The sequence below is a fragment of the Oratosquilla oratoria genome, chromosome 43 (genome assembly GCF_046742065.1).
Source record: "Oratosquilla oratoria isolate Oo_2021 chromosome 43, ASM4674206v1, whole genome shotgun sequence".
Classification (NCBI taxonomy): Eukaryota; Metazoa; Arthropoda; class Malacostraca; order Stomatopoda; family Squillidae; genus Oratosquilla; species Oratosquilla oratoria.
Window position 1 is genome coordinate 36,320,495 of NC_134819.1, and position 22,180 is coordinate 36,342,674.

Genomic DNA, 22,180 nt, shown 5'->3' on the forward strand with positions numbered 1-22,180 from the left:
TTTTCAATTGGGTTCAAATCAGGGCTATTACCTGGCCAGTCCTTTATAAAGTTCACTTCACAGTCGTTGAGCCAAGTAGTGATGGATTTAGCAGTGTGGCAGGGGGCACCGTCCTGCTGAAAAACTGTGGCACCTGTTTTTTTCAAATGATTCAGGTAAATTTTCACACAGAAGCTCCAAGTACACGTTTTGGTTCACTTTTAAGTTCTTGGGTAACACTACTAATGACCCCAAGCCCTTGCCGCTGAAACAGCCCCACACCATTAAAGTATCAGGGGTGTTTGGTGAGGTGTCTGTGAGGACAGTGTCACGAAGGGTGCATGAGCTTGGGTACGTGAGTCACCAGCCTGTTGCTAAGCCACTTGTCACCAAGAAGCAGAAAGCCAGAAGGATTGAATTTGCCAAGAAATACTCTCACTGGACTGAGGACGACTGGCTTGACGTTTTGTGGTCTGACGAGGCCACCTTCAGTGTCACCTGTAACCGTGGTGCAAAGGTGTACCGGCGATATGGAAGTGACCCGCTTGACCCTCGGTACGTCAAGGGTACTGTCAAATTCCCTGATACTTTAATGGTGTGGGGCTGTTTTAGCGGCAAGGGCTTGGGGTCATTAGTAGTGTTACCCAAGAACTTAAAAGTGAACCAAAACGTGTACTTGGAGCTTCTGTGTGAAAATTTACCTGAATCATTTGAAAAAACAGGTGCCACAGTTTTTCAGCAGGACGGTGCCCCCTGCCACAATGCTAAATCCATCACTACTTGGCTCAAAGACTGTGAAGTGAACTTTATAAAGGACTGGCCAGGTAATAGCCCTGATTTGAACCCAATTGAAAATTTGTGGCACATTATAAAGAAGAGGTTACAAGACAAAGACGTCAGCTCTATACCCAAGCTCGAGGCAGCCATTCAGGAAATCTGGGATAATTTTGAGCCTACAACCCTCCACAACCTAGCTGCTTCACTTCCACGTCGTCTTGAGGCTGTGTTAAAGCGCAAAGGACTCCCAACCAAGTATTAGGTGAGTAAAAATCCAATAAATATAATGATTAATTACATTTTTGTTTAGATTCGCTGAGGCGCCGCGAACTTTTGTCGAGCACTGTAAACCCCAGGAATGGTGGACCATTTGGGCAGTCAAGTGAGTAGCAAAACTTACTGTTGGTTCTTCCCAGCAAGTTACCCACTTTTCCCAGCAGCAAGAGTCAGTAGCATGCTACTCCCTTTAGATACCAAAAATCAAAGTGAGTAGCAAAAGCAAGTAGTATGCTAGCAAGAACAATCCTAGTGTTCTGCCACTTTCAGTTAGGCCAGGGGTTCCCAAAAGGTGTGCGAGATAACCTTTTAGGGGGTGCGAAACTTTGGATTTGGCAATTTAGCAAAAATAGTAAATAAATCAATTTAAATGTTTAACCATCTTAATGCCAGTGGAAGAGAAAACGACTCTTTCGTTAAGTTCCCCAGTGTAACATAATGAATTATAGAGAATGAGGTTAAATCTTGGTACAGATAGATGATGAGGTAATGTGAATCAGTAACACAAGTACATCTGAGTTTTACTGTGTTCACTATATTAACCCCTTCCATACGGTGCCGCACACGTAGGCGTCATGGGGAGCGAGTGTATTCGCGAGGCTGCCATATCGGCGTCTTGATTATATTTATTGTAGTCGCCCCTCCATAATGACATTCTTTCTAATTCTTTTATAATCGCATTTTCTATGGTTATCAAAATTCACGGGTGAAGAGAGAACGATCGATATAAGCGGTAACTATATTTTATGATGCGAGTATTATTACGACACGTCGTACGGCTGGCATTGGCTGCTGCCACCGAGATCTAAGTCCATGACGCCTACGTGTGCGGCACCGTATGGAAGGGGTTAATAAGAACACTTTTTCCTGAAAATAATGGCATAAAATACATTAAAATAATACAATATATTCTAATAATACTTTAATAATTTGGGTATTATTTAAATTAACAACTCAAAATAAGTGGCACCGATTCCTGCCAGCTACTATTTACATTCTTTTTACAAACAAGCTTGCATTTCCACATCAAAGAGTGCGTCCAAAAGTAGAAAAGTATCAACAGAGTAGAAATCACCATCAACCCTACAGTAATTCATCTTTTTCATTCATTTAATTCACAGATTATTAACCCTTCATCATGTCAAAAGAAAAAGAAAAAGAAATGGAATGATGACTACATGAGCGTTGGTTTCACTTACATGTGAAATGATGATCTCCAAACACACCAGTGCATGCTTTGTAATGCTGTGGTTTCCAATTCAAATCTGAAGCCCTCTAAGCTGCAAGAGGTGATGTTGAAGGCCATGATTTTGAATCACTGGAAACTAAAAGAGCCCGTTTTGATTCTCAAGGAACTCTTCCAAGATTAGGTTTCATTTCTGTTGACATCAAAAGGTGATGGCTAATACACAAGTGTACTAAGATCAACATGCTTGATGCATCATTCAGTGTATTCTATCTTGCTTTTGTACGAGAGAGAGAGAAAATTATGTTCTCTGAGATGGAATGTCTTTGGAGACTTTTTTTTTTTTTTTTTTTTTTCAGTTCTAGAAGGTATGGTATAATCTGTATTCTACCAGGGCATCGAGCATCGAGACACGAATGGTGTACTTCTTGGAATTGAAAAGAGAACTACTGATATCCTAGCATGTGTGCCAAAATCGAACTTTTTCAAACATTAAACAAAAAACATTGGATACATAAAACCAAGGAATAATGTAAGTGTGATCTAGGCCACTAACAATGTAGGCAGTAGATCTACCTGAGCTACTAGGTAAGCCCCAAACCACTGTGACCTCTATCAACTGAAAAAAAAATTCTCATACTTAACCAATATAAAAATGTGAAAAATATATCAAACTGGTTCAGTGACATTTTATGGTATAGTCTTGAATTCTGATCTTTAGATCCATACCCGCTGAATGGGCATAGAAACAGTCCCACTCCACACGAATACAATGTAATTTCACAATAAATTATTAAAGAAAAGAAAATAACTTGAATTCTGATCTTTAGGTCTGTACCCACTGAATGGACACAGACACAGTCCCACACTAATACAACACAAGCAACTATAATGCTTCTTCCCAAAGAGATCACAAGGATCATTGTTAGCCACTGTAGGATTGTAAGGATCTAGCCAGTAAAATTCAAGGCATCTGCAGCAGCAGCATTTTGGTCCTACATCTCTTTTTCATTTTTGTCACTATCATATAATCATCATCTCATTATTATCATGATCTCATCATTATATCTTCTACAGTTTTCACATCTTCATCAACTTTTTCTTCATTTATTAATATATCCCAGAAATCTATTCTATTTCTACTGCTGTATCATCCAATATCACTCCCCAAACTCCTTTTAGACTATTCATATTCAGTAGTCTTCTTTACATTCATCTATTTACCAAAACATAACAAAGCACTGATCTGGTACAACTTCACAGTAAAATTCCAGAATCACACAAATACAAATATCTAACATGAAATTTACAGTGTCCAATAGCTCCTAACCTAAGCTAACCTAACTTACCTACAATTCAATAGAAAAAATACATCTTTCAAATGCAAAATAGAAGTGAAAAATGCATTTACATAATACTGGAATAGAACCAACTTCACTAGCCCTAAGCTGGCCATATTTCAAGATCTTGGTAAAATTTCATTGCAATATGCTTTCATAAAATAACAGAAACATATCAAGTTGGGAAAAGGAAAGATATGTTATCAAATAAAAGATAAATTTACAAATACAACCCCAAAACACTTAAGCAACGAGTATCACAAATTTCCCTTTTCTTCAGGAATGAATTATTTTGGTGTTGGTCCATTTACAACTGGTGTGTCCACAAAGACAACCTTGCAGTCTAGTGAGGATGAACACGGAGAAGCTTCCTGTTCCAGGAGAAAGATTTCGTTGGGCCCCATTTTTAGAATACCATGGGGGACAAAGAGTGTTTGCTGAGGACCCACAACTGGCCAGTATCTACCAATCAAGAAATTGTTGATCCACACCAAACCCTGTATCAACAGAAATAAAATTAAAATTATTAAGTCAATAAGTGTTGTATACAATCTTTGGATTTGTTTCTCCCATGCCTAGTCAATTTGTTTTATGGAAAACAGATAATCAGAAGAAAAACACATGAGCAAGAGAACACTGCTTAAATCTACACACAGAAATGTACATTAGATATCAAAGCAAACATTGGTGTCAAAATCACATATTTTATTGCATTTTCTTCTCTATGTACAAATGAACTACCTCACCTTTGTCCATCCATCTAGACGAAGGAATGTATTCTTTGGGTTGTCTAGAATATCAAACTCTCCCCAATAAAATGTCATGCCACCCTGTGGGGTTCCAAACAATCTTCTCGATACAATATCTTGGCCCCGCTCCAGCATTCGAGCAATTCCCTTTTTAAAACGTTGTGTATGAGTGAGAGGTAACGGAGTCATTCTCCAGTTCTTTAGTTGATAGCCATTCAGAGTTACATTGGTCAGCAGTCCCTAAAAAGTAAGTTCACTTAAAAGACAATCACCATGACTACTGCATGAAAATTAAATATTTCACTCTTAGTTACTGTGGGCTTGCAAGTCTCTAGTCAATGAAACTCAAAGGCATACATTATTATTATCATCTGTTGGTCACTCATTAGAAAGTATATATCCATTATATATATATATATATATATATATATATATATATATATATATATATATATATATATATATATATATATATATATATATATAATCCAAAATAACTACAAACCTTGAGGTCATTGATGCCACTACCAAAGCACACACGTCCCTGACTCTCAACAATAATAGAGAGGGTTGAATTTACTTTTGCAAAGATTGGCAGAGTAGAGATGTCTTGTTCCCTGGATGCAACACCTATCAGGTTTTCATCCACAAACACATAGGCTCGATCATGTACATCATTCAGACTCAACCTGGCCGGATCTGGCTTTAGAAGCAAAGATCATGATTACATCTACATTAATATTTCCTAGAAGTGTTACATATAAATTGTATATGACAAGTAACACTGTCCCAGCATACTTTGTGTAGAAAAAGTTAATGCAAATAGCTATCTGTTCCTATCTCAAATCTTCTTCAATTACCTACACTACTGATATTAGAACAGTACTTCAATGTCGATATAATAGTATGTTTGGTTACTCCTAAATTCCATCTGTTCTGGCTATACAGGGACAGATCAGTGGCTATCATGGCTGCATCTGGATGCTTTCTTACATATATACCTTAAGTTTCTTTCCTTACAAATGGATAAATACTTACCACCATAAATGTGATGTTAGTCTGGTAGAGGACTAGGCCATTCTGAACAGAGAGGTCTTCAAATGAAACGGGCCAAGGTCTAATGACTGACTGTGAAACTTCAGCAAGTTCAAAAAGACTTCCAATAGGAATGACAGGTACATCACCATAGGCTTCCTTTGGTGTAGGTTTAGGCTCAGGACCAGATGGGATAGACAGGTACTGTCGGAACAATAAGGCCTGATCAGTTTTCAATATAAATATATCATCCCTTTCAGTCCAGAAAACACAACTCAACTGAACCTAATCCATTGACATCAACAAGAATGAAATCTCCACAAAATATTATCATGTTCATAGGAAATATTTAGCCAGTAATAACCTTGTGAACAATATTGCATCAAGAGGTGGAGTCATGGAAGTAGTAAGGGATAGATTTAAGAAAGGTGGTTAAATAAAGGAATAATGCAAGTTAAAGGGTGATCATTCTTTTTTGAGTGAAAAGTCTTAATCATAAAAGAAAGCTGCATAATATTGATCAACAGGAATATCACTAATATCTTGAAAATATTGATAATATAAAACTTATGTTGTATATATGGCCCTTTATCTACAAGGAGCTTACATCAATGGAAAAACAAAAGGTGTGGGATGGGTGAAGGGTGGGTGCATGTTTTAGCTGGCCACCTCCTTTATAAGGGGGGAGAGGCCTTTTGGTATATGTATATATGTATTTACCTAGTTGTATTTTACGGGAAGGGGAGCTATGCTCGTGGGGTCCCGTCTTCATATCTCATTTTATCTAAACTATTTTTAAATTCATGTATTGTTTTTGCACACACCACTTTCTCATCTAACTTGTTCCAACTGTCTATTACTCTGTGAGGAAAGCTGTTCTTTTTCAAATCTCTTCTATAGCTGTCTTTTTTTATTTTCTTTCCGTGTCCTCTTGTATTTCTGTCATCCCATTTTATCAGATTCTCTCTATCAGTAATTTCCATGCCTTTCATGATTCTGTAAATAGCTATCAAATCTCCTCTCTTCTTTGCTCTAGTGTCTGTAGTTCAAGTTTTTCTAGTCTCTCTTCATATGATAGTTTTGAGAGTGTTGGTGCCAATTTTGTAATTGCTCTTTGTATTCTTTCAAGTTTTCTTATACATTTTTTTGTACTTGGTGACCATATCGTTGCTGCATATTCCAATCTTGGTCTTATCAGGGTGATTAGGATTTTCTTCACCATTTCTTCATCCAGGTATGTAAATGCAACTTTGATTGTTCTTATTAAATTATAAGTTTCTCCAAAAATCTTATTTATATGTTTCTCAGGTGACATATTATTCATAACAATGACTCCCAGGTCCTTCTCATTTTCTACTTTTTTTATTCCTTCTCCCAATTTATATGCTCCTGTTATTCTGTTTTTGCTTTTTCCAAATTCCATTATACTACACTTTTTTGTATTGAACTCCATCTCCCACTTCCTACTCCATTCCTGTACTTTATTTAGATCTCTCTGTAGTGATTCACAATCTTCAGTTTTCACTCTTTTCAGTAGTTTTGCATCATCTGCAAAGAAGCTCATATAGCTTTCAATTCCTTCATCCATATCATTAATATATATAGCAAACATTATTGGGGCCAGAACTGTTCCCTGCGGAACACCGCTTATTACTTCATCCCATTTTGAGTGCTGGTTTCTTATCACTACTCTCATTTTTCTTTCTTGCAAAAAGTCTTACATCCAATTTAGTAGTTTGCCCTGTATTCCTCCTTCAGTTTCTAATTTCTTAAGCAACTTCTTATGTGGTACTTTGTCAAAAGCTTTCTTTAGATCTAAAAATGCACAGTCCGCCCATCCATCTCTTTCTTGTATTATATCTATTAGCCTTGAATAGAAACATATTAAATTGGTGACGCATGATCGTCCTTGTCTGAATCCAAATTGCCTTGGATTTAACACTTTGTTTTTTTCTAAATATTTGACCCATCTACTTTTGATAATTCTTTCACAAATTTTTGCTATTGTACTTGTTAGAGAGACTGGTCTATAGTTGGTAGGTTCTTCTTTATTTCCTCCTTTATATATAGGTACTATATTTGCTTTTTTCCAATCTTCTGGAACTTTTCCTTCTTTCAAGGAACTATTTAGTATGCTATGTATTTTGTCTGCCAGTTCATTCCTGCATTCTTTCAGTATCCAGTTTGCTATTTCATCTGGTCCATGCGATTTTCTGACATCAAGATTACTCAAGTGTGTTAATATTTCATTCTTTGTTACTTCTATTTCTTCCATAGGGGGGACTTTCTCTTTCCACTCAATCTCTTCAGGTTGTACGTTCTCCCTTGTAAACACTGATTTAAAAGGTTTGTTCATAATTTCCGCCATTTCCATTTCCTCAGTGTATTCAACTCCCTCTTGTCTTAATTTCTCCAAGTCTTGTTTGTTTTTCAGTTTATTGTTTACAAATCTGTAGAATAGTTTTGGTTGATCTTTACACTTTTCTATGATATCTTTTTCATATTTTCTCTTTTCCTCTCTGCACGTTTGTACATATTCATTTCTATAACAGGTATATATTTTCCATTTTTCAGGTCTTTTAACTCCCTACAACTTTTGTTGTACCAGCATTTTACATATTCTTTTTCTTGTTTTTGTCTTGGGACATACTTTTCCACTCCTTTTTTGTAAATTTTTGTCAAAATATTCCATTTCTCTTCTACTGTTGTTTCTTCTTTGTATATTTCTTCCCAGTTTTCCTTTTGAAAGAATTCTCTTATTTTATCAAAGTTTGTTTTTTCATACATCATTCTTCCTTTTCTATATTGTTCATTTCTTTTCATATATTTTTCTTCATTAAGTTCCAGTTCAATCAATATGTGGTCACTTTTACTTATTGGTGTTTTATATTCAATTTTGTCCACTATTCTAGGTTCGGATGTAATTAATAGGTCTAGTCTCGATGGCTCTTCTTCATTTCTATACCTAGTGTTCTCCTGTATCCATTGTGTCATTGTATGGTCAGTAACCATCTCAAGTAGAGCGTTTCCCCATGAGCCGTCTCCACCCTTTACTGTCATTTCTTCCCAGCAGATTTCTTTGCAATTAAAGTCGCCCATCATAACTATTCTTCCTCCCTCTTCCATTATCTTGTTTAATGCTATCTTTGTGTCCTCTAACATACTTTTATGTTCACTCTCTTCCCATGAGGCTGTTTTCGGGGGCACATAATTTATCACAAACTTTTTGCTCTTCTTATCTCTGTCTTCTACTTCCATCATTATCATCTCTACTGTATTCTTTCCATATGTGACACACTTCACGTTTATATCCTTCTTAGTCAGGAACATAACTCCACCCCCTTCCTTTTTCACTCTGTTTCTAATCCAATAATTATATGCATCATGTCCTACACTGTTGGGTGGTAGTGGACCTTTTAATTTTGTTTCTACAATTCCCATTATTTCTGGTTCTTTTTCTTTCAAATAATCATTCAGCTCATTCAATCCTGTTATTAATCCATCTATATTTGTGTAAGACACTCTTAGTTTTCTGCCACTTCCATTGTGTTCTCTGTTTCCCTTTTGTTTTTCTCTTGTATGTCGACTTTAGTTTCATATTCACTACTCTCCAATAGAATCTCTCTTTTTCTGACTCCGTTCTTATCTCGTTTTTTTCCTTAGCTTCAAGTCTTTTCTGTTTTTCTTCCTCTCTTTCCTCTTTATTCATTTCCCTTTTTATCCATACCTTTTTATATTGTTCACTTGTTGCTAGTTTCCCTGTTTTGGATAAGATATTCTCAGCCGTAGTTTGTGACCTGAATTTAATCTTAATTGGTCTGGTCTTGTCTGTACTATATTTCCCGAGCCTGAATTTCTCTTCCATTTGTTTCATTATTTCTGGTTCATCTTCCTGAACTAATTCTAGTAAATTTCTTACTTTTTCATTTTCCTCTTTGATTCTTGTGGTTCTATCTGGGTTATGTTTCTCTTCCATTCCTAATATAATTATACATTTCTTTCTGTCTGCTAAGTCTCTTACTATATTCTCCTTCTGTCTCATCACTTTAATAACTGAGTTTTCAGTTTGTTCATTCATTTGCTGTCTGATTATGTCAATGAATGAATCTTTGCTATTTTCTTGGATTTTTTTCCAACCATCCTTGTTCTCCTTATTATTCTCCTTTAAGACTTTATTCTCTTCTTTTACTTCTTTTAACTGTTTTTTTAATTCTTCAATTTCCTTAGTTAAGTTTTTGTTCGCCTTCTCTAGTTCTTCCAATTTTTCAACCCTCCGTACAATGTTGTTAACATGACCGAACCTACGCTCCAAGTCCTCGATCATCTTATCGACCTTCTCTTCTAGTCTTGTTAGTCGGGGGGGTTTAGTTGTGTCCCCCCCACCCTCTTTAAATCCCTGGAAAATATTCTCATCACTTTCTACTGTATTGCTCTTATCTATACTTCTAATCTTTACATTTTTATTAGACATTTCATCGTCGCTCAGCTGGTCGGGGGGCCGTTTGTTTACCTTTCGCCTGTCTGCCTGGGCCAAGTCCTCTCCTTCCTCATTTCCTTCCATTTCCCTCAGCAATCCCTCCCCTTCTCCTCTTTCCCTACTTTCCCACTACCCCACGAGCAATTTCCCCCCACCCTGTAAATACAATAGGCACTTCTCTTTGTGTTGGGATCCACGAAACTTCAATTTTCTTCAGAACGTCTTCTAAGCCGTCCGTTCGTTGAAGTGTTTGTGTGTGTATTTACCTAGTTGTATTTTACGGGAAGGGGAGCTATGCTCGTGAGGTCCCGTCTTCATATCTCATTTTATCTAAACTATTTTTAAATTCATGTATTGTTTTTGCACACACCACTTTCTCATCTAACTTGTTCCAACTGTCTATTGCTCTGTGAGGAAAGCTGTTCTTTTTCAAATCTCTTCTATAGTTGTCTTTTTTTATTTTCTTTCCGTGTCCTCTTGTATTTCTGTCATCCCATTTTATCAGATTCTCTCTATCAGTAATTTCTATGCCTTTCATGATTCTGTAAATAGCTATCAAATCTCCTCTCTCTCTTCTTTGCTCTAGTGTCTGTAGTTTAAGTTTTTGTAGTCTCTCTTCATATGATAGTTTTGAGAGTGTTGGTGCCAGTTTAGTAATTGCTCTTTGTATTCTTTCAAGTTTTTTTATACATTTTTTTGTACTTGGTGACCATATCGTTGCTGCATATTCCAATCTTGGTCTTATCAGGGTGACTAGGATTTTCCTCACCATTTCTTCATCCAGGTATGTAAATGCCACTTTGATTGTTCTTATTAAATTATAAGTTTCTCCAAAAATCTTATTTATATGTTTCTCAGGTGACATATTATTCATAACAATGACTCCCAGGTCCCTCTCATTTTCTACTCTTTTTATTCCTTCTTCTCCTAAATTATATGATCCTGTTATTCTGTTTTTGCTTTTTCCAAATTCCATTATACTACACTTTTTTGTATTGAACTCCATCTCCCACTTCCTACTCCATTCTTGTACTTTATTTAGATCTCTCTGTAGTGATTCACAATCTTCTTCAGTTTTCACTCTTTTCAGTAATTTTGCATCATCTGCAAAGAAGCTCATATAGCTTTCAATTCCTTCATCCATATCATTAATATATATAGCAAACATTATTGGGGCCAGAACTGTTCCCTGCGGGACACCGCTTATTACTTCATTCCATTTTGAGTGCTGATCTCTTATCACTACTCGCATTTTTCTTTCTTGCAAAAAGTCTTCCATCCAATTTAGCAATTTACCTTGTATTCCTCCTTCATATTCTAATTTCTTAAGCAACTTCTTATGTGGTACTTTGTCAAAAGCTTTTTTTAGGTCTAGAAATGCACAATCAGCCCATCCATCTCTTTCTTGTATTATATCTATTAGCCTTGAATAGAAACATATTAAATTGGTGACGCATGATCGTCCTTGTCTGAATCCAAATTGCCTTGGATTTAGTACGTTGTTTTTTTCCAAGTATTTTACCCATCTACTTTTGATAATTCTTTCACATATTTTTGCTATTGTACTTGTTAGAGAGACTGGTCTATAGTTGGTAGGTTCTTCTTTATTTCCTCCTTTATATATAGGTACTATATTTGCTTTTTTCCAATCTTCTGGAACTTTTCCTTCTTTTAAGGAACTGCTTATTATGCTATGTATTTTGTCTGCCAGTTCATTCCTACATTCTTTCAGAATCCAGTTTGCTATTTCATCTGGCCCATGCGATTTTCTGACATCAAAATTACCCAAGTGTGTCAATATTTCATTCTTCGTTACTTCTATTTCTTCCATAGGGGGACTTTTTCCTTCCACTCAATCTCTTCAGGTTGTATATTTTCCCTTGTAAACACTGATTTAAAATGTTTGTTCATAATTTCTGCCATTTCCATTTCCTCAGTGTATTCAACTCCCCCTTGTCTTAATTTCTCCAAGTCTTGTTTGTTTTTCAGTTTATTGTTTACAAATCTGTAGAATAGTTTTGGTTGATCTTTACACTTTTCTATAACATCTTTTTCATATTTTCTTTTTTCCTCTCTGCACTTTTGTACATATTCATTTCTATAACCAGTATATATTTTCCATTTTTCAGGTCTTCTGTCTTTTTTCCATCCGGTCCAGGCTTTGTCTCTTTTGTCTTTTAACTCCCTACAACTTTTGTTGTACCAGCATTTTACATATTCTTTTTCTTGTTTTTGTCTTGGGACATACTTTTCCACTCCTTCTTTGTAAATTTTTGTCAAAATATTCCATTTCTCTTCCACTGATGTTTCTTCTTTGTATATTTCTTCCCAGTTTTCTTGTTGGAAGAATTCTCTTATTTTATCAAAGTTTGTTTTTTCATACATCATTCTTCCTTTTCTATATTGTTCATTTCTTTTCATATATTTTTCTTCATTAAGTTCCAGTTCAATCAATATGTGGTCACTTTTACCTATTGGTGTTTTATATTCAATCTTGTCCACTATTCTAGGTTCAGATGTAATTATCAAGTCTAGCCTCGATGGTTCTTCTTCATTTCTATACCTAGTGTTCTCTTGTATCCATTGTGTCATTGAATGGTCAGTAATCATCTCAAGTAGAGCATTTCCCCATGAGTCATCCCCACTCTTTACTGTCATTTCTTCCCAGCAGATTTCTTTGCAATTAAAGTCGCCCATCATAACTATTCTTCCTCCGTCTTCCATTATTTTAGTTAATGCTATCTTTGTGTCCTCTAACATACTTTTATGTTCATTCTCCTCCCATGAGGCTGTTTTCGGAGGCACATAGTTGATCACAAATTTTCTGCTCTTCTTATCTCGGTCTTCCACTTCTATCATAATCATCTCTACTGTATTCTTTCCATATATGACACCTTTCACGTTTATATCCTTCTTTGTCAGGAACATAACTCCACCCCCTTGTTTTTTCTCTCTGTTTCTAATCCAATAATTGTATGTATCATGTCCTACACTGTTGGGTGGTAGTGGGCCTTTTAATTTTGTTTCTACAATTCCCATTATGTCCGGTTCTTTTTCTTTCAAATAATCATTCAGTTCATTCAATCCTGTTATCAATCCATCTATATTTGTGTAAGACACTCTTAGTTTTCTGCCACTTCCATTGTGTTCTCTGTTTCCCTTATGTTTTTCTTTAGTATGTCGAACTGCTTTATTTTCATGTTCACTACTCTCCAATAGAATCTCTCTTTCTCTGACTCCGTTCTTTCCTCGTTTTTTGCCTTAGCTTCAATTCTTTTCTGCTTTTCTGCCTCTCTTTCCTCCTTATTCATTTCTCTTTTTATCCATACCTTTTTATATTGATCATTTGTTGCTAGTTTCCCTGTCTTGGATAGAATTTTCTCTGCCGTTGTTTGTGACCTGAATTTAATCTTAATTGGTCTGGTCTTATCTGTACTATATTTTCCGAGTCTGAATTTTTCCTCAATTTCCTTTATAATTTCTGGTTCATCTTCCTGGACTAATTTTAATAAACTGCTTACCCTTTCATTTTCCTCCTTGATTCTTGCGGTTCTATCTGGGTTATGTTTCTCTTCCATTCCTAATATAATTATACATTTCTTTTTGTCAGCTAATTCTCTTACTATATTCTCCTTCTGTCTCATCACTTTAATAACTGAGTCTTCATTATGTTCTTTCAATTGCTGTTTGACTATGTCAGTGAATGAAACCTTATTCCCTTCTTGAGTTATTCTCCAATTTTTAGCTTCTGTAGCTATTTTCTCACTGTTTTCATTACTATTCTTCTTCAATTTCTCATTCTCCTCCTTTACATTTCCTAACTGTCTTTTTAGGTCCTCTACTTCTTCAGTTAAGTTTCTGTTAGCCTTCTCTAGTTGTTCCAATCTTTCAATTCTTTGTAGAATGGAGCCTACATTACCTAACTTACGTTCCAAGTCCTCGATCACCTTATCAACTCTCTCTTCTAGTCTTATCAGTCTGGGGGGGGTTGTGTCCCCCCCACCCTCTTTAAATCCCTGGAACATATTCTCGTCACTTTCTACTGTATTTCTCCTCTCTATACTTCTAATCTTTACATTTTTATTTGCCATTTCGTCATCCGGTGGTCGTTTCATGTTGATCTTCCGCCCGTCTGCCTGGGCCAAGTCCTCCACATCCTCATTATCTTCCATTTCCCCAGTAATCCCTCCCCCTCTCCTCTTTCCTTACTTTCCCACTACCTCACGAGCAATTCCCCCCCCCCTGCAAATACAAAAAGGCACTTCTCTTTGCGTTGGTATCCTCAATCTGCACTTTTCTTCAGAGCGTTCGTCAAGCCGTCCGTTCGTTGAAAGTGTGTGTGTGTGTGTGTATATATATATATATATATATATATATATATATATATATATATATATATATATATAACTTATGCAGTCATTATCTTATATGGGGCAGGTTCATGAGTAAGAGACCACAAAAGCTGGATGGATACTACTTTGGAGAATAGGGGTCAAGTTTTTCCTTGCCTGCAGTGAATCCCATTTAGATTTCTTGCAGCCCTACATAAGGAGAAACAAGGTCCCATAATGGGATTCAAAAGCAGGCTGAAAGGAAACTTACCATTGCCTCACCACCCCCAAGTGGTTCCCCTGGATTATGCTGAGAATGAGGATGCAAATTAGACTAACAGTATATTTAGTCACCGCCAATTTCCTCTCCCACAAACATTAACTTCACTCTTCCAACTAACAACCATAAGTCCTCTAACTATAGTGTATGATGATGGGGGCAGATGATGATCTCTAGAAACACTTAAGTCACAACCTAAATGGGAGGCGGTGTAGACCCAGTGGTCACCCACTGGTGGGATTAGGAAGTAACCCAGCTCAATAGCAACTTTCACAACTGAGCACCCCTATTCAGGATCTCCTCAGCTCACCCCATATGTAGATGGGACCAGAAAAGGTACCCAAAACATACCTTCCCAAAACCTAATCTAGTTGAGTCACACCCATAATACAGAATGAATAATAACAATAACCAAATAACAAAAGGGAGGGAGCAACAGCCTTCCCAAAACCAAAGTCCCTCTGTTGCACTCCTGCCCTGCCCCACAACACTTCCCTGTGAGAGAAGTGAAAAGGATCTCCAACTCAAGAATAATCTACAAAGGTAACACTTGAGCAATTGCCTACCTTCCCCCAGAAAAGGTAAATTGCTACTGTCAGCACTATCAAGAGACCCAAATACCATAATCAATAAGTGCAACCCTGATCCCATTAATAGATATTGCATTCTCACACCTACCCAGCTCTGCCTGCCACTAACTTGAACCTGTACAAAAACAAGGTGAACCACTTCAACTACCCAGTCTTGGAGTATAAGGTCTCTTGATTTTTTTTTTTTTTTATCATCTTTTCATCCACACAGGTGTTGGACTGGCATTATTTGTGGGTGATGTCTGCATAAGACAGCAAGCAAGCCCGGCAAGGTGCAGTGATTACACATGAAACCTCATTACCAGCACTCATTTTTTCATATCCACCCAGGAATTTGAACTCAAGAATGCTAATGTCCACCTTCCTAACAGCTAATAAGATTTCTTGGTGTTGTAGGTCCCCTGCAATCCAAGGCAATGGACTGATTGTTACTTTTTCAGAGCACAACCTGTTCCCTCTTTAATTTACCTTGGAAATAACTTTCATCATATCAAAATACTTCTGTGTTGGGTCACCAGCTTCTGAGACTGGAGCATCATAGTCATATGATGTGGGGCAAGCCTGATATGTACCTCCGAGGTTAGCACCTACAAAAACAAACAAGATTATTATTTCACATACCAAAATTACTTCAGTTCACTGCTTGTGCTTTTTTGTTGTATAACATTATGAAAGTGTACCTACATACTTATAGCCTTTCACAAGAAGTGGGTACTTGGATGCAGTGGTCCTGCATGATAGATGTCAGAGATATATCTCCCTGCCACACACCTTCAAAATCTGTCAACCTCCATCTGGAGGTGCACACTCTTAAGTCTCTGAACCAGCCCTTCACTTTCATTTACATCTGCCCATCTGCACCTTTTACCTTTGCTTCTCTGCCTGATTCACCTCCCCTCACTCTCTTAACTTCCTTCTAAATCATAATTTTATTGTTTTCAAAAATTTCTGTCATACTCCTACCCCATTTTACATATGCTCTCCTCTTTACCTCCTTTGTTTTGCTTCTCCTCTCCTTTCCTTGTACCTCTCATATGTTTCTCAAGTTCTATTTTGCAACCAATCCCTATATATTTGCTTCTTCTCTTCTACTACCATCTTCATCATCCCACCACTCACTACCCTTCCTTCTATTCCCTCCCATCCTTCTCATTCCACACACCTTGTCACTTCCTCCTTAAAACATCGCCCATTCCTCTTCTCCCACTTCTACCCTATCCTTCACCACCTCCTACACTTCCCTCAGCTTCTCCTGGTATTCTTTCTCCTTTTCCTTCTCATTTATATTTACTCTAAGCATCTCTCTACCTTCAGCCCTTTTCATCTTTCTCCACCTATCCTCCACTCTCAAATTCCCTTTCACCAAAAGATTATCTGACATGTTATTCAACAACAACAGCAGTTAAAAAAAAATAGTAGTTCCTGGTAAGGAAAGAGTTAATGGATTATTTGCAGAAAATTTAAAGATAATGTTTCTGGTCAATATCATTTTAGTGAAGGCTATTCAAGCTGGTTACCTCATTATAATGGCCATCCCCATCTATAGAGGAAGAGGGGTAAAAGGCCTTTTATATATGTATCACTGAAGATGATTACATATACATATACCAAAATACCTTTTCTTCTTTTTTCCACTTTATATACATATATCTGTATTTACATATATTTACATGTATGTTATCCATTCCACCAAGTAGATTACCTGCTCCAAAACCAAATGAGGTGCCACCATGGAAGACATACACATTAACCGAAGCATTCAGGGCCAGCATGTCATCCAAGCTTTTGCAAACTTTTGAGGATTCCACAGTAGCATGGGGGGCACCCCAGTGGTCTAGCCAGCCTGGGTAGAACTCAGAATTGATGAGTGGGCCACGGGGCTCAAACAAACGCTGGGCTTCAAAGGGCTTTGTGACATCTCCTCCTACAATTGTTGAACAAAAAAAAATTAATTTAGTTCAGAAACCAAGTGGTGAGTGTTAAAATGTGTTTCTATATATAGACTTGTTTCAACAGTTTAAATAACTGACTCTTCCTTTGGAATTCAAACCTCTGTTCATGCAGGCATGAGACTAGGACGTTACCAACTCGCTATGTAGATGTCTAAAAGAAGTCGTTTGAAACTATACCTACAGCCTCTCAACATGATCTTGTGCAACAATGCAGTTACAATCTTTTTCATTATAATTTAGGAAAGCCATCTGACAAGTATACAGGTATTTGTTTATTTACATGTATTCTAGTAACACATTTTTGCTTCAGCATGCCATGTCATACTAGAAATTAATTTCCAATTAGATTTTTTAAATAAATTACACGCCAATCTCATTTTCAAACACACCAAGAGGCTGCCTGGTACATTAACCACTCCCACTCATTGTACACAACCACTCCAACCATTTTCTACTGCATACTATTGTTACATTATGTGTCTTCCATTATGTGTTGGAAGACTGCATTATACACAATCATGCACGCAAACAACACAACATACACTCTATAAAGGATTTGTGGGAAAACCCAGTTTCGGCTGTGGCATTCCTTGGGGAGACGGGACTGCTCGGACAGACAGTCTAGGGAACGACAACAACAACAACAACTATTGTTACAGTAGTAGATTATTGATATGTTCATTCATATTCCAGTATGTGTATATTTATAAAAAAAATCATTTTTGTGATATAATAAGTAGATAGATAGACTTCATCCCCTCCACATACCCATGGTGGGTATAACTCTAGGGAAATCAACTCCATTTTCTATTTGCATGATTTTCTATTAACTCAACATCCAAAAGAACACATATTACATACACAGATAAGTACATGTATATGGACTTAGCACATCCTGTCTGCTAAAAGCTACTCCACCATGAGGGAAGGAAGGACAACCAAAGAGAACCCCAGATTCATGTCAGGTCATCGTCATCCAGATGAAAGAGGATGCACCCCACCTCCAAAGGAAGTTGTGGCCCCAGAGGATCTGTACCACCAACTATCTCCCGCTCTATCTCTGTGTTTTCACACAAGGGATCAGTACTCCTGTACCTACACCTCCCACACCTCTTCCTTCAAGCCAGAGACATAGAGACTAATGCTTCAATTCTTCTTAAAGAAGAAAGGAAGTGAAGAACTTTAAGTATTTAGGGTCACTGCTTCTGACCCAGGGCAGTGGACAGGATGCAGGGATGACCTGTCATTCAGGAGGTGCCAAGATGGGAGGGAGGGAGGAGGGTGGAGGGGAGTGGAATATATAGGAATTGGAATGGGTGGGAGTGGTTTCTATGCCTTTTTCTTTTTGGCTACCCCCCATGAAGGGGGAAAAAGCCTTTGGTATATGTATGTATGTATGTATGTATGTAATGGAAAGGAGGAGTGGGGGTGAAGGTAAATCAAAGAGTATGAGAAGCAAATAAGTGCCTAAGGGAAATGTAAAGTGTCACGAGAAATAGATATCTGGGGATGAATACAAAGAGAAGGCTGTATGAACAGGAGATTGTGCCTGCAACACTGTATGAGGCCAAGATTTAGAATCTATGGAAGGGAGAAAGAAGTTTTAATGTGTTTAACCTCTTCAATACGAGTCAAATTCTCGTGTGCAGCATCAGATGCCTGAGGTATGATGATTGATGCATCACAATACTCACATTATAAAATATAAAGTCACTGCTGTATTACTCATTCTCTTTCACTGAGTAATAATAAACACAGAAAATGTGATCAAGTCAGTTCACAGAATTTGGGAGTCACTCAGCTACAACTACAAAATGAATATAATCAAGATGCCGACACCGGCATCCTGACATATCCACTCATGCCTCATGATGCTTGCATATGCATCATCATATGGAAGAGATTAAGAAGTATGGTGGGAGTTACAAGGATGGACAGAATGAGATATACTGAAATGAGGCAGAGGGCAGGGATGGAATGTGAGCTAGCAGGCAAGGTTGATAAAAGAATACTAGGATGGTTTGGGCAAATGGAAAAAAGGGATTAAGAAAAATTATGAAAAAAGTGTGGAATGCAGAGGTGCATGGATTGAATTTGTGGGGAAGACCAAGAATGGGAAGAATGGGTGGGGGAAGGGGGCCTTAGGTACAAGGAGAATGTCTGTACAGCAAGGGAGAGGGCAACAGATAGCCTTCTATCTCTCACTAAAGCAGCAACCACATAATCAACCAGTCAACATAAAGAAGTTAGCCCACATGTAGCCACCAATAAGAGGATGCAGAATACCTTAAACTAACTACATTGTCCTGTAATCCTCTTTCCAGACAGCAAGACAAGATCTCTTCACTGTGTGACTTATGGGCATGGCCAGTTTCCTAGAAGCAGAATCACCTGTAAGAGAGAGCGAGGGCAACAGAATGATTGAACATCAGACTGCCATTCTTTCTACTGTATTACTGCATTAAAAAGAATATATATATATATATATATATATATATATATAATATATATATATATATATATATATATATATATATATATATATATATATATATATATATATATATATATATATATATACACAAAGCATCAGGGGAGTGTGATGGGTGAGTAGACTAGTATGCCACTATCTGGAGGCAAGAACCCTGATGTAGATAGTTCAAACTGAGTGCCAATCAGGACATCATGGCAGTATGGATATACAGTAGGTAACAGCTGAAAAACAAGAAATCAGGTACTGCATGCAAATTTCCTCTTACCAGCACCGAAATCCACTGTTGCATAAGTTCCAGGAATCTTCCCACACTTGAGGTATCCAACACCTGAACCGTCAGTAGTAAAGAGCACTATTTTATCCCCAAGCTTTGATCTGTAGAGGTCACGAAGAGCAGCTGTGTAGGCAAAGTCACATGCATAGTAACTGCCATATTCATTCTCAACCTTGTGGACAAAACAGTTTATCTTCAGTGATCAAATTACTGTCCATTCATGAAAACTACCTAGCTAGGGTTTTAGCCAAGATTTATATAACTACTATACCCAATGCTAGAGTATTAAGTGTACAAGTTATATTTAGTCAATACCAAAGGGACTTAAGCCACCCCTATAGATGAGTTACACTACATTCATTAATAGCTGAAAAATCAAAATTTATTCATAGAAAAATGCTGAACCACTGTTAACCTTTACTTTTCCTCCTTTTTGCTATACATACAAAACAAAGGGCCTTTCCCCCTTTATAAGAGGGGGGGTGACCTTTATGCTACATTTTATAAAACTTTTCTGTAACACCCCCTACACCATGTCTCCTTCTCTCCCCTATTAAATACGAGACAGGCCTGTAGTTAGGGTCAACAAAAATACAACACTCATTTCCTGTGTTGTAAGAAGCATTTAAATAGGACAGAAAAATAAAAAAGGCATTGATAAACAACCAAGGGGCTAACATTTTGGGAACCTGACCAGCTACTTCAACGGTCCTTGATCCTGAAAATTGGCTACATGAGTATGCATGGATGTATCAGTAAGTGGACGATGAGTGAATAAAGGAAGAGAGTACATACATATACATACATATACCAAGGCTTTTTCCCCCTTCCAAGGGAGGTAGCCACAAAGGGAAAGGCATAAAAACACTCCCCTCCAAAAGGAAGAGAGTAACCTGGATATTTTGGCTGTGAGTAAAATGAAAGGGAAAGGCAATGGTGAGAATGAGAGGATATAAATCAGGTTGTAAGAGAACAAAAGGTGTGGCTGTATTGTTTACTAAGGATGTATGAATGCGAGCCTAAAACCACAAGGAAATAAACATGTGAATGATAAATGTGAAGGTGAGATTTGGTAATATGAAATAGATGATTGTGAGTGTATCAGACACAGCGAAAAAGAATATTTCTGGATGAAGCTGGATGAATGTTTGAGTGGGAGATGAGCACAGTGAAGGAATGACAGTCAATTATGAAGTTCCTATGGTGGATGAAAATATTAATTCTATATTAACATGTGTTCTACAAGATTGCCTGTGGTGCATGTGTCAGAAAGAAATTTATATACAAGTACACATGCAAATGTAACAGTAAAGATACATGCAATATAATGGGTCACATAGCTGTGACTCAGAAGTTAAGTGATACTTAATGTGACAGTACTGAGAGGGGGTGGAGGTTATTTTGGACCATCAACTTCTGCTGACAATATTAGAAGTGACAAAGAGAATATGTAAACACAACTACTGAAGAGGAAAATGTAGTAAATGTTGAGAAATTGAGAAAAAAATAAGGTGGCATGGGAATATGAAAGATGGATGAGGGAGAAGTGGGATGAATGGGAAGGTTCAGAAACTGAGGAGGTGAGAGGAGAGTAGGAAAACTTAGGAGATTATTGAAAAAAAAATATTACAAGTACACAATGTGAGAAGTATTGTATAGGTGAGGAAAGGAACTGGCTGGTGGAAGGAGGATCTGAGAAAAATATGAAAGTGGTACAGTTAATTACCAAAGTGATGAGATACAGGAACAGAGGTTATCTGAGAACTTTACACACATGCATATATATAGGCCTCTTCCCCCTTATAAAGGTGGTAGCCAGCAAAGGTATGCACCCACCCTTCACCAATCTAACAGCCATTTGTTTTTCCTTTCATCTAAGTTCCCTGTGGATGAAGGACCATCCCTGCTCCCTGTCCACTGCCAGGGTCAGAAGCAATGAAGCAAGACAGCACCACCCACAGCTTCATTAGATAATGACCCTTCCACCTCATCTATTCATGAGTAAATACAGAAGACAAGGATAAATCCCTTTGGGCTGCATATATTCATATCTATGTCCCAACCTTACCTTATAAGGGAGGTAGCCCACCAAGGCTTGCACTCACATCCATCCATCCAACTCTATTATTACCCATTTGTTTCCCCTTTATCTTAGCTCCTCATGGGTGAAGGATCACCCCTGTCCCCTGCCTACTGCCTGAGTCAGAAGCAATGCAGCAAGACACAACACATTCACAACAGGGTCCCACTTATTTACATAAACCTCCATCTTCATCCTCTCATGCTCAAATTGAGAAAATGATGACAAATCCCTTTGGGCCATGCCAATTTATACTCCGTCCACAACCATTCTCCATTCACATCTATCTATTAACTTCACCCTATCCATGAGCCACCTATTTGCAGTCTTGTTACAATGCCATTAACATAGTCTATTCCA

General features: G+C 37.4%; 1 protein-coding gene across 8 annotated transcripts in view; it reads right to left on the reverse strand.

The window, feature by feature from the left end:
* Positions 1-1,941: 1,941 nt before the first annotated feature.
* Positions 1,942-22,180, reverse strand: part of LOC143021821 (beta-galactosidase-like) — a 47,177-nt gene continuing 26,938 nt past the window's right edge. For all 8 annotated transcript variants that reach the window (XM_076179583.1, XM_076179580.1, XM_076179584.1 and 5 more), the window contains exons 7-13: positions 19,732-19,912; positions 16,723-16,944; positions 15,489-15,607; positions 5,346-5,546; positions 4,813-5,010; positions 4,305-4,547; positions 1,942-4,055 (exon numbers count right to left, since the gene is read on the reverse strand). In XM_076179583.1, coding sequence (XP_076035698.1) covers positions 3,846-4,055; positions 4,305-4,547; positions 4,813-5,010; positions 5,346-5,546; positions 15,489-15,607; positions 16,723-16,944; positions 19,732-19,912 — 1,374 coding nt within the window. In that variant the 3' untranslated portion in view covers positions 1,942-3,845. The remainder of the gene's footprint in view (positions 4,056-4,304; positions 4,548-4,812; positions 5,011-5,345; positions 5,547-15,488; positions 15,608-16,722; positions 16,945-19,731; positions 19,913-22,180) is intronic.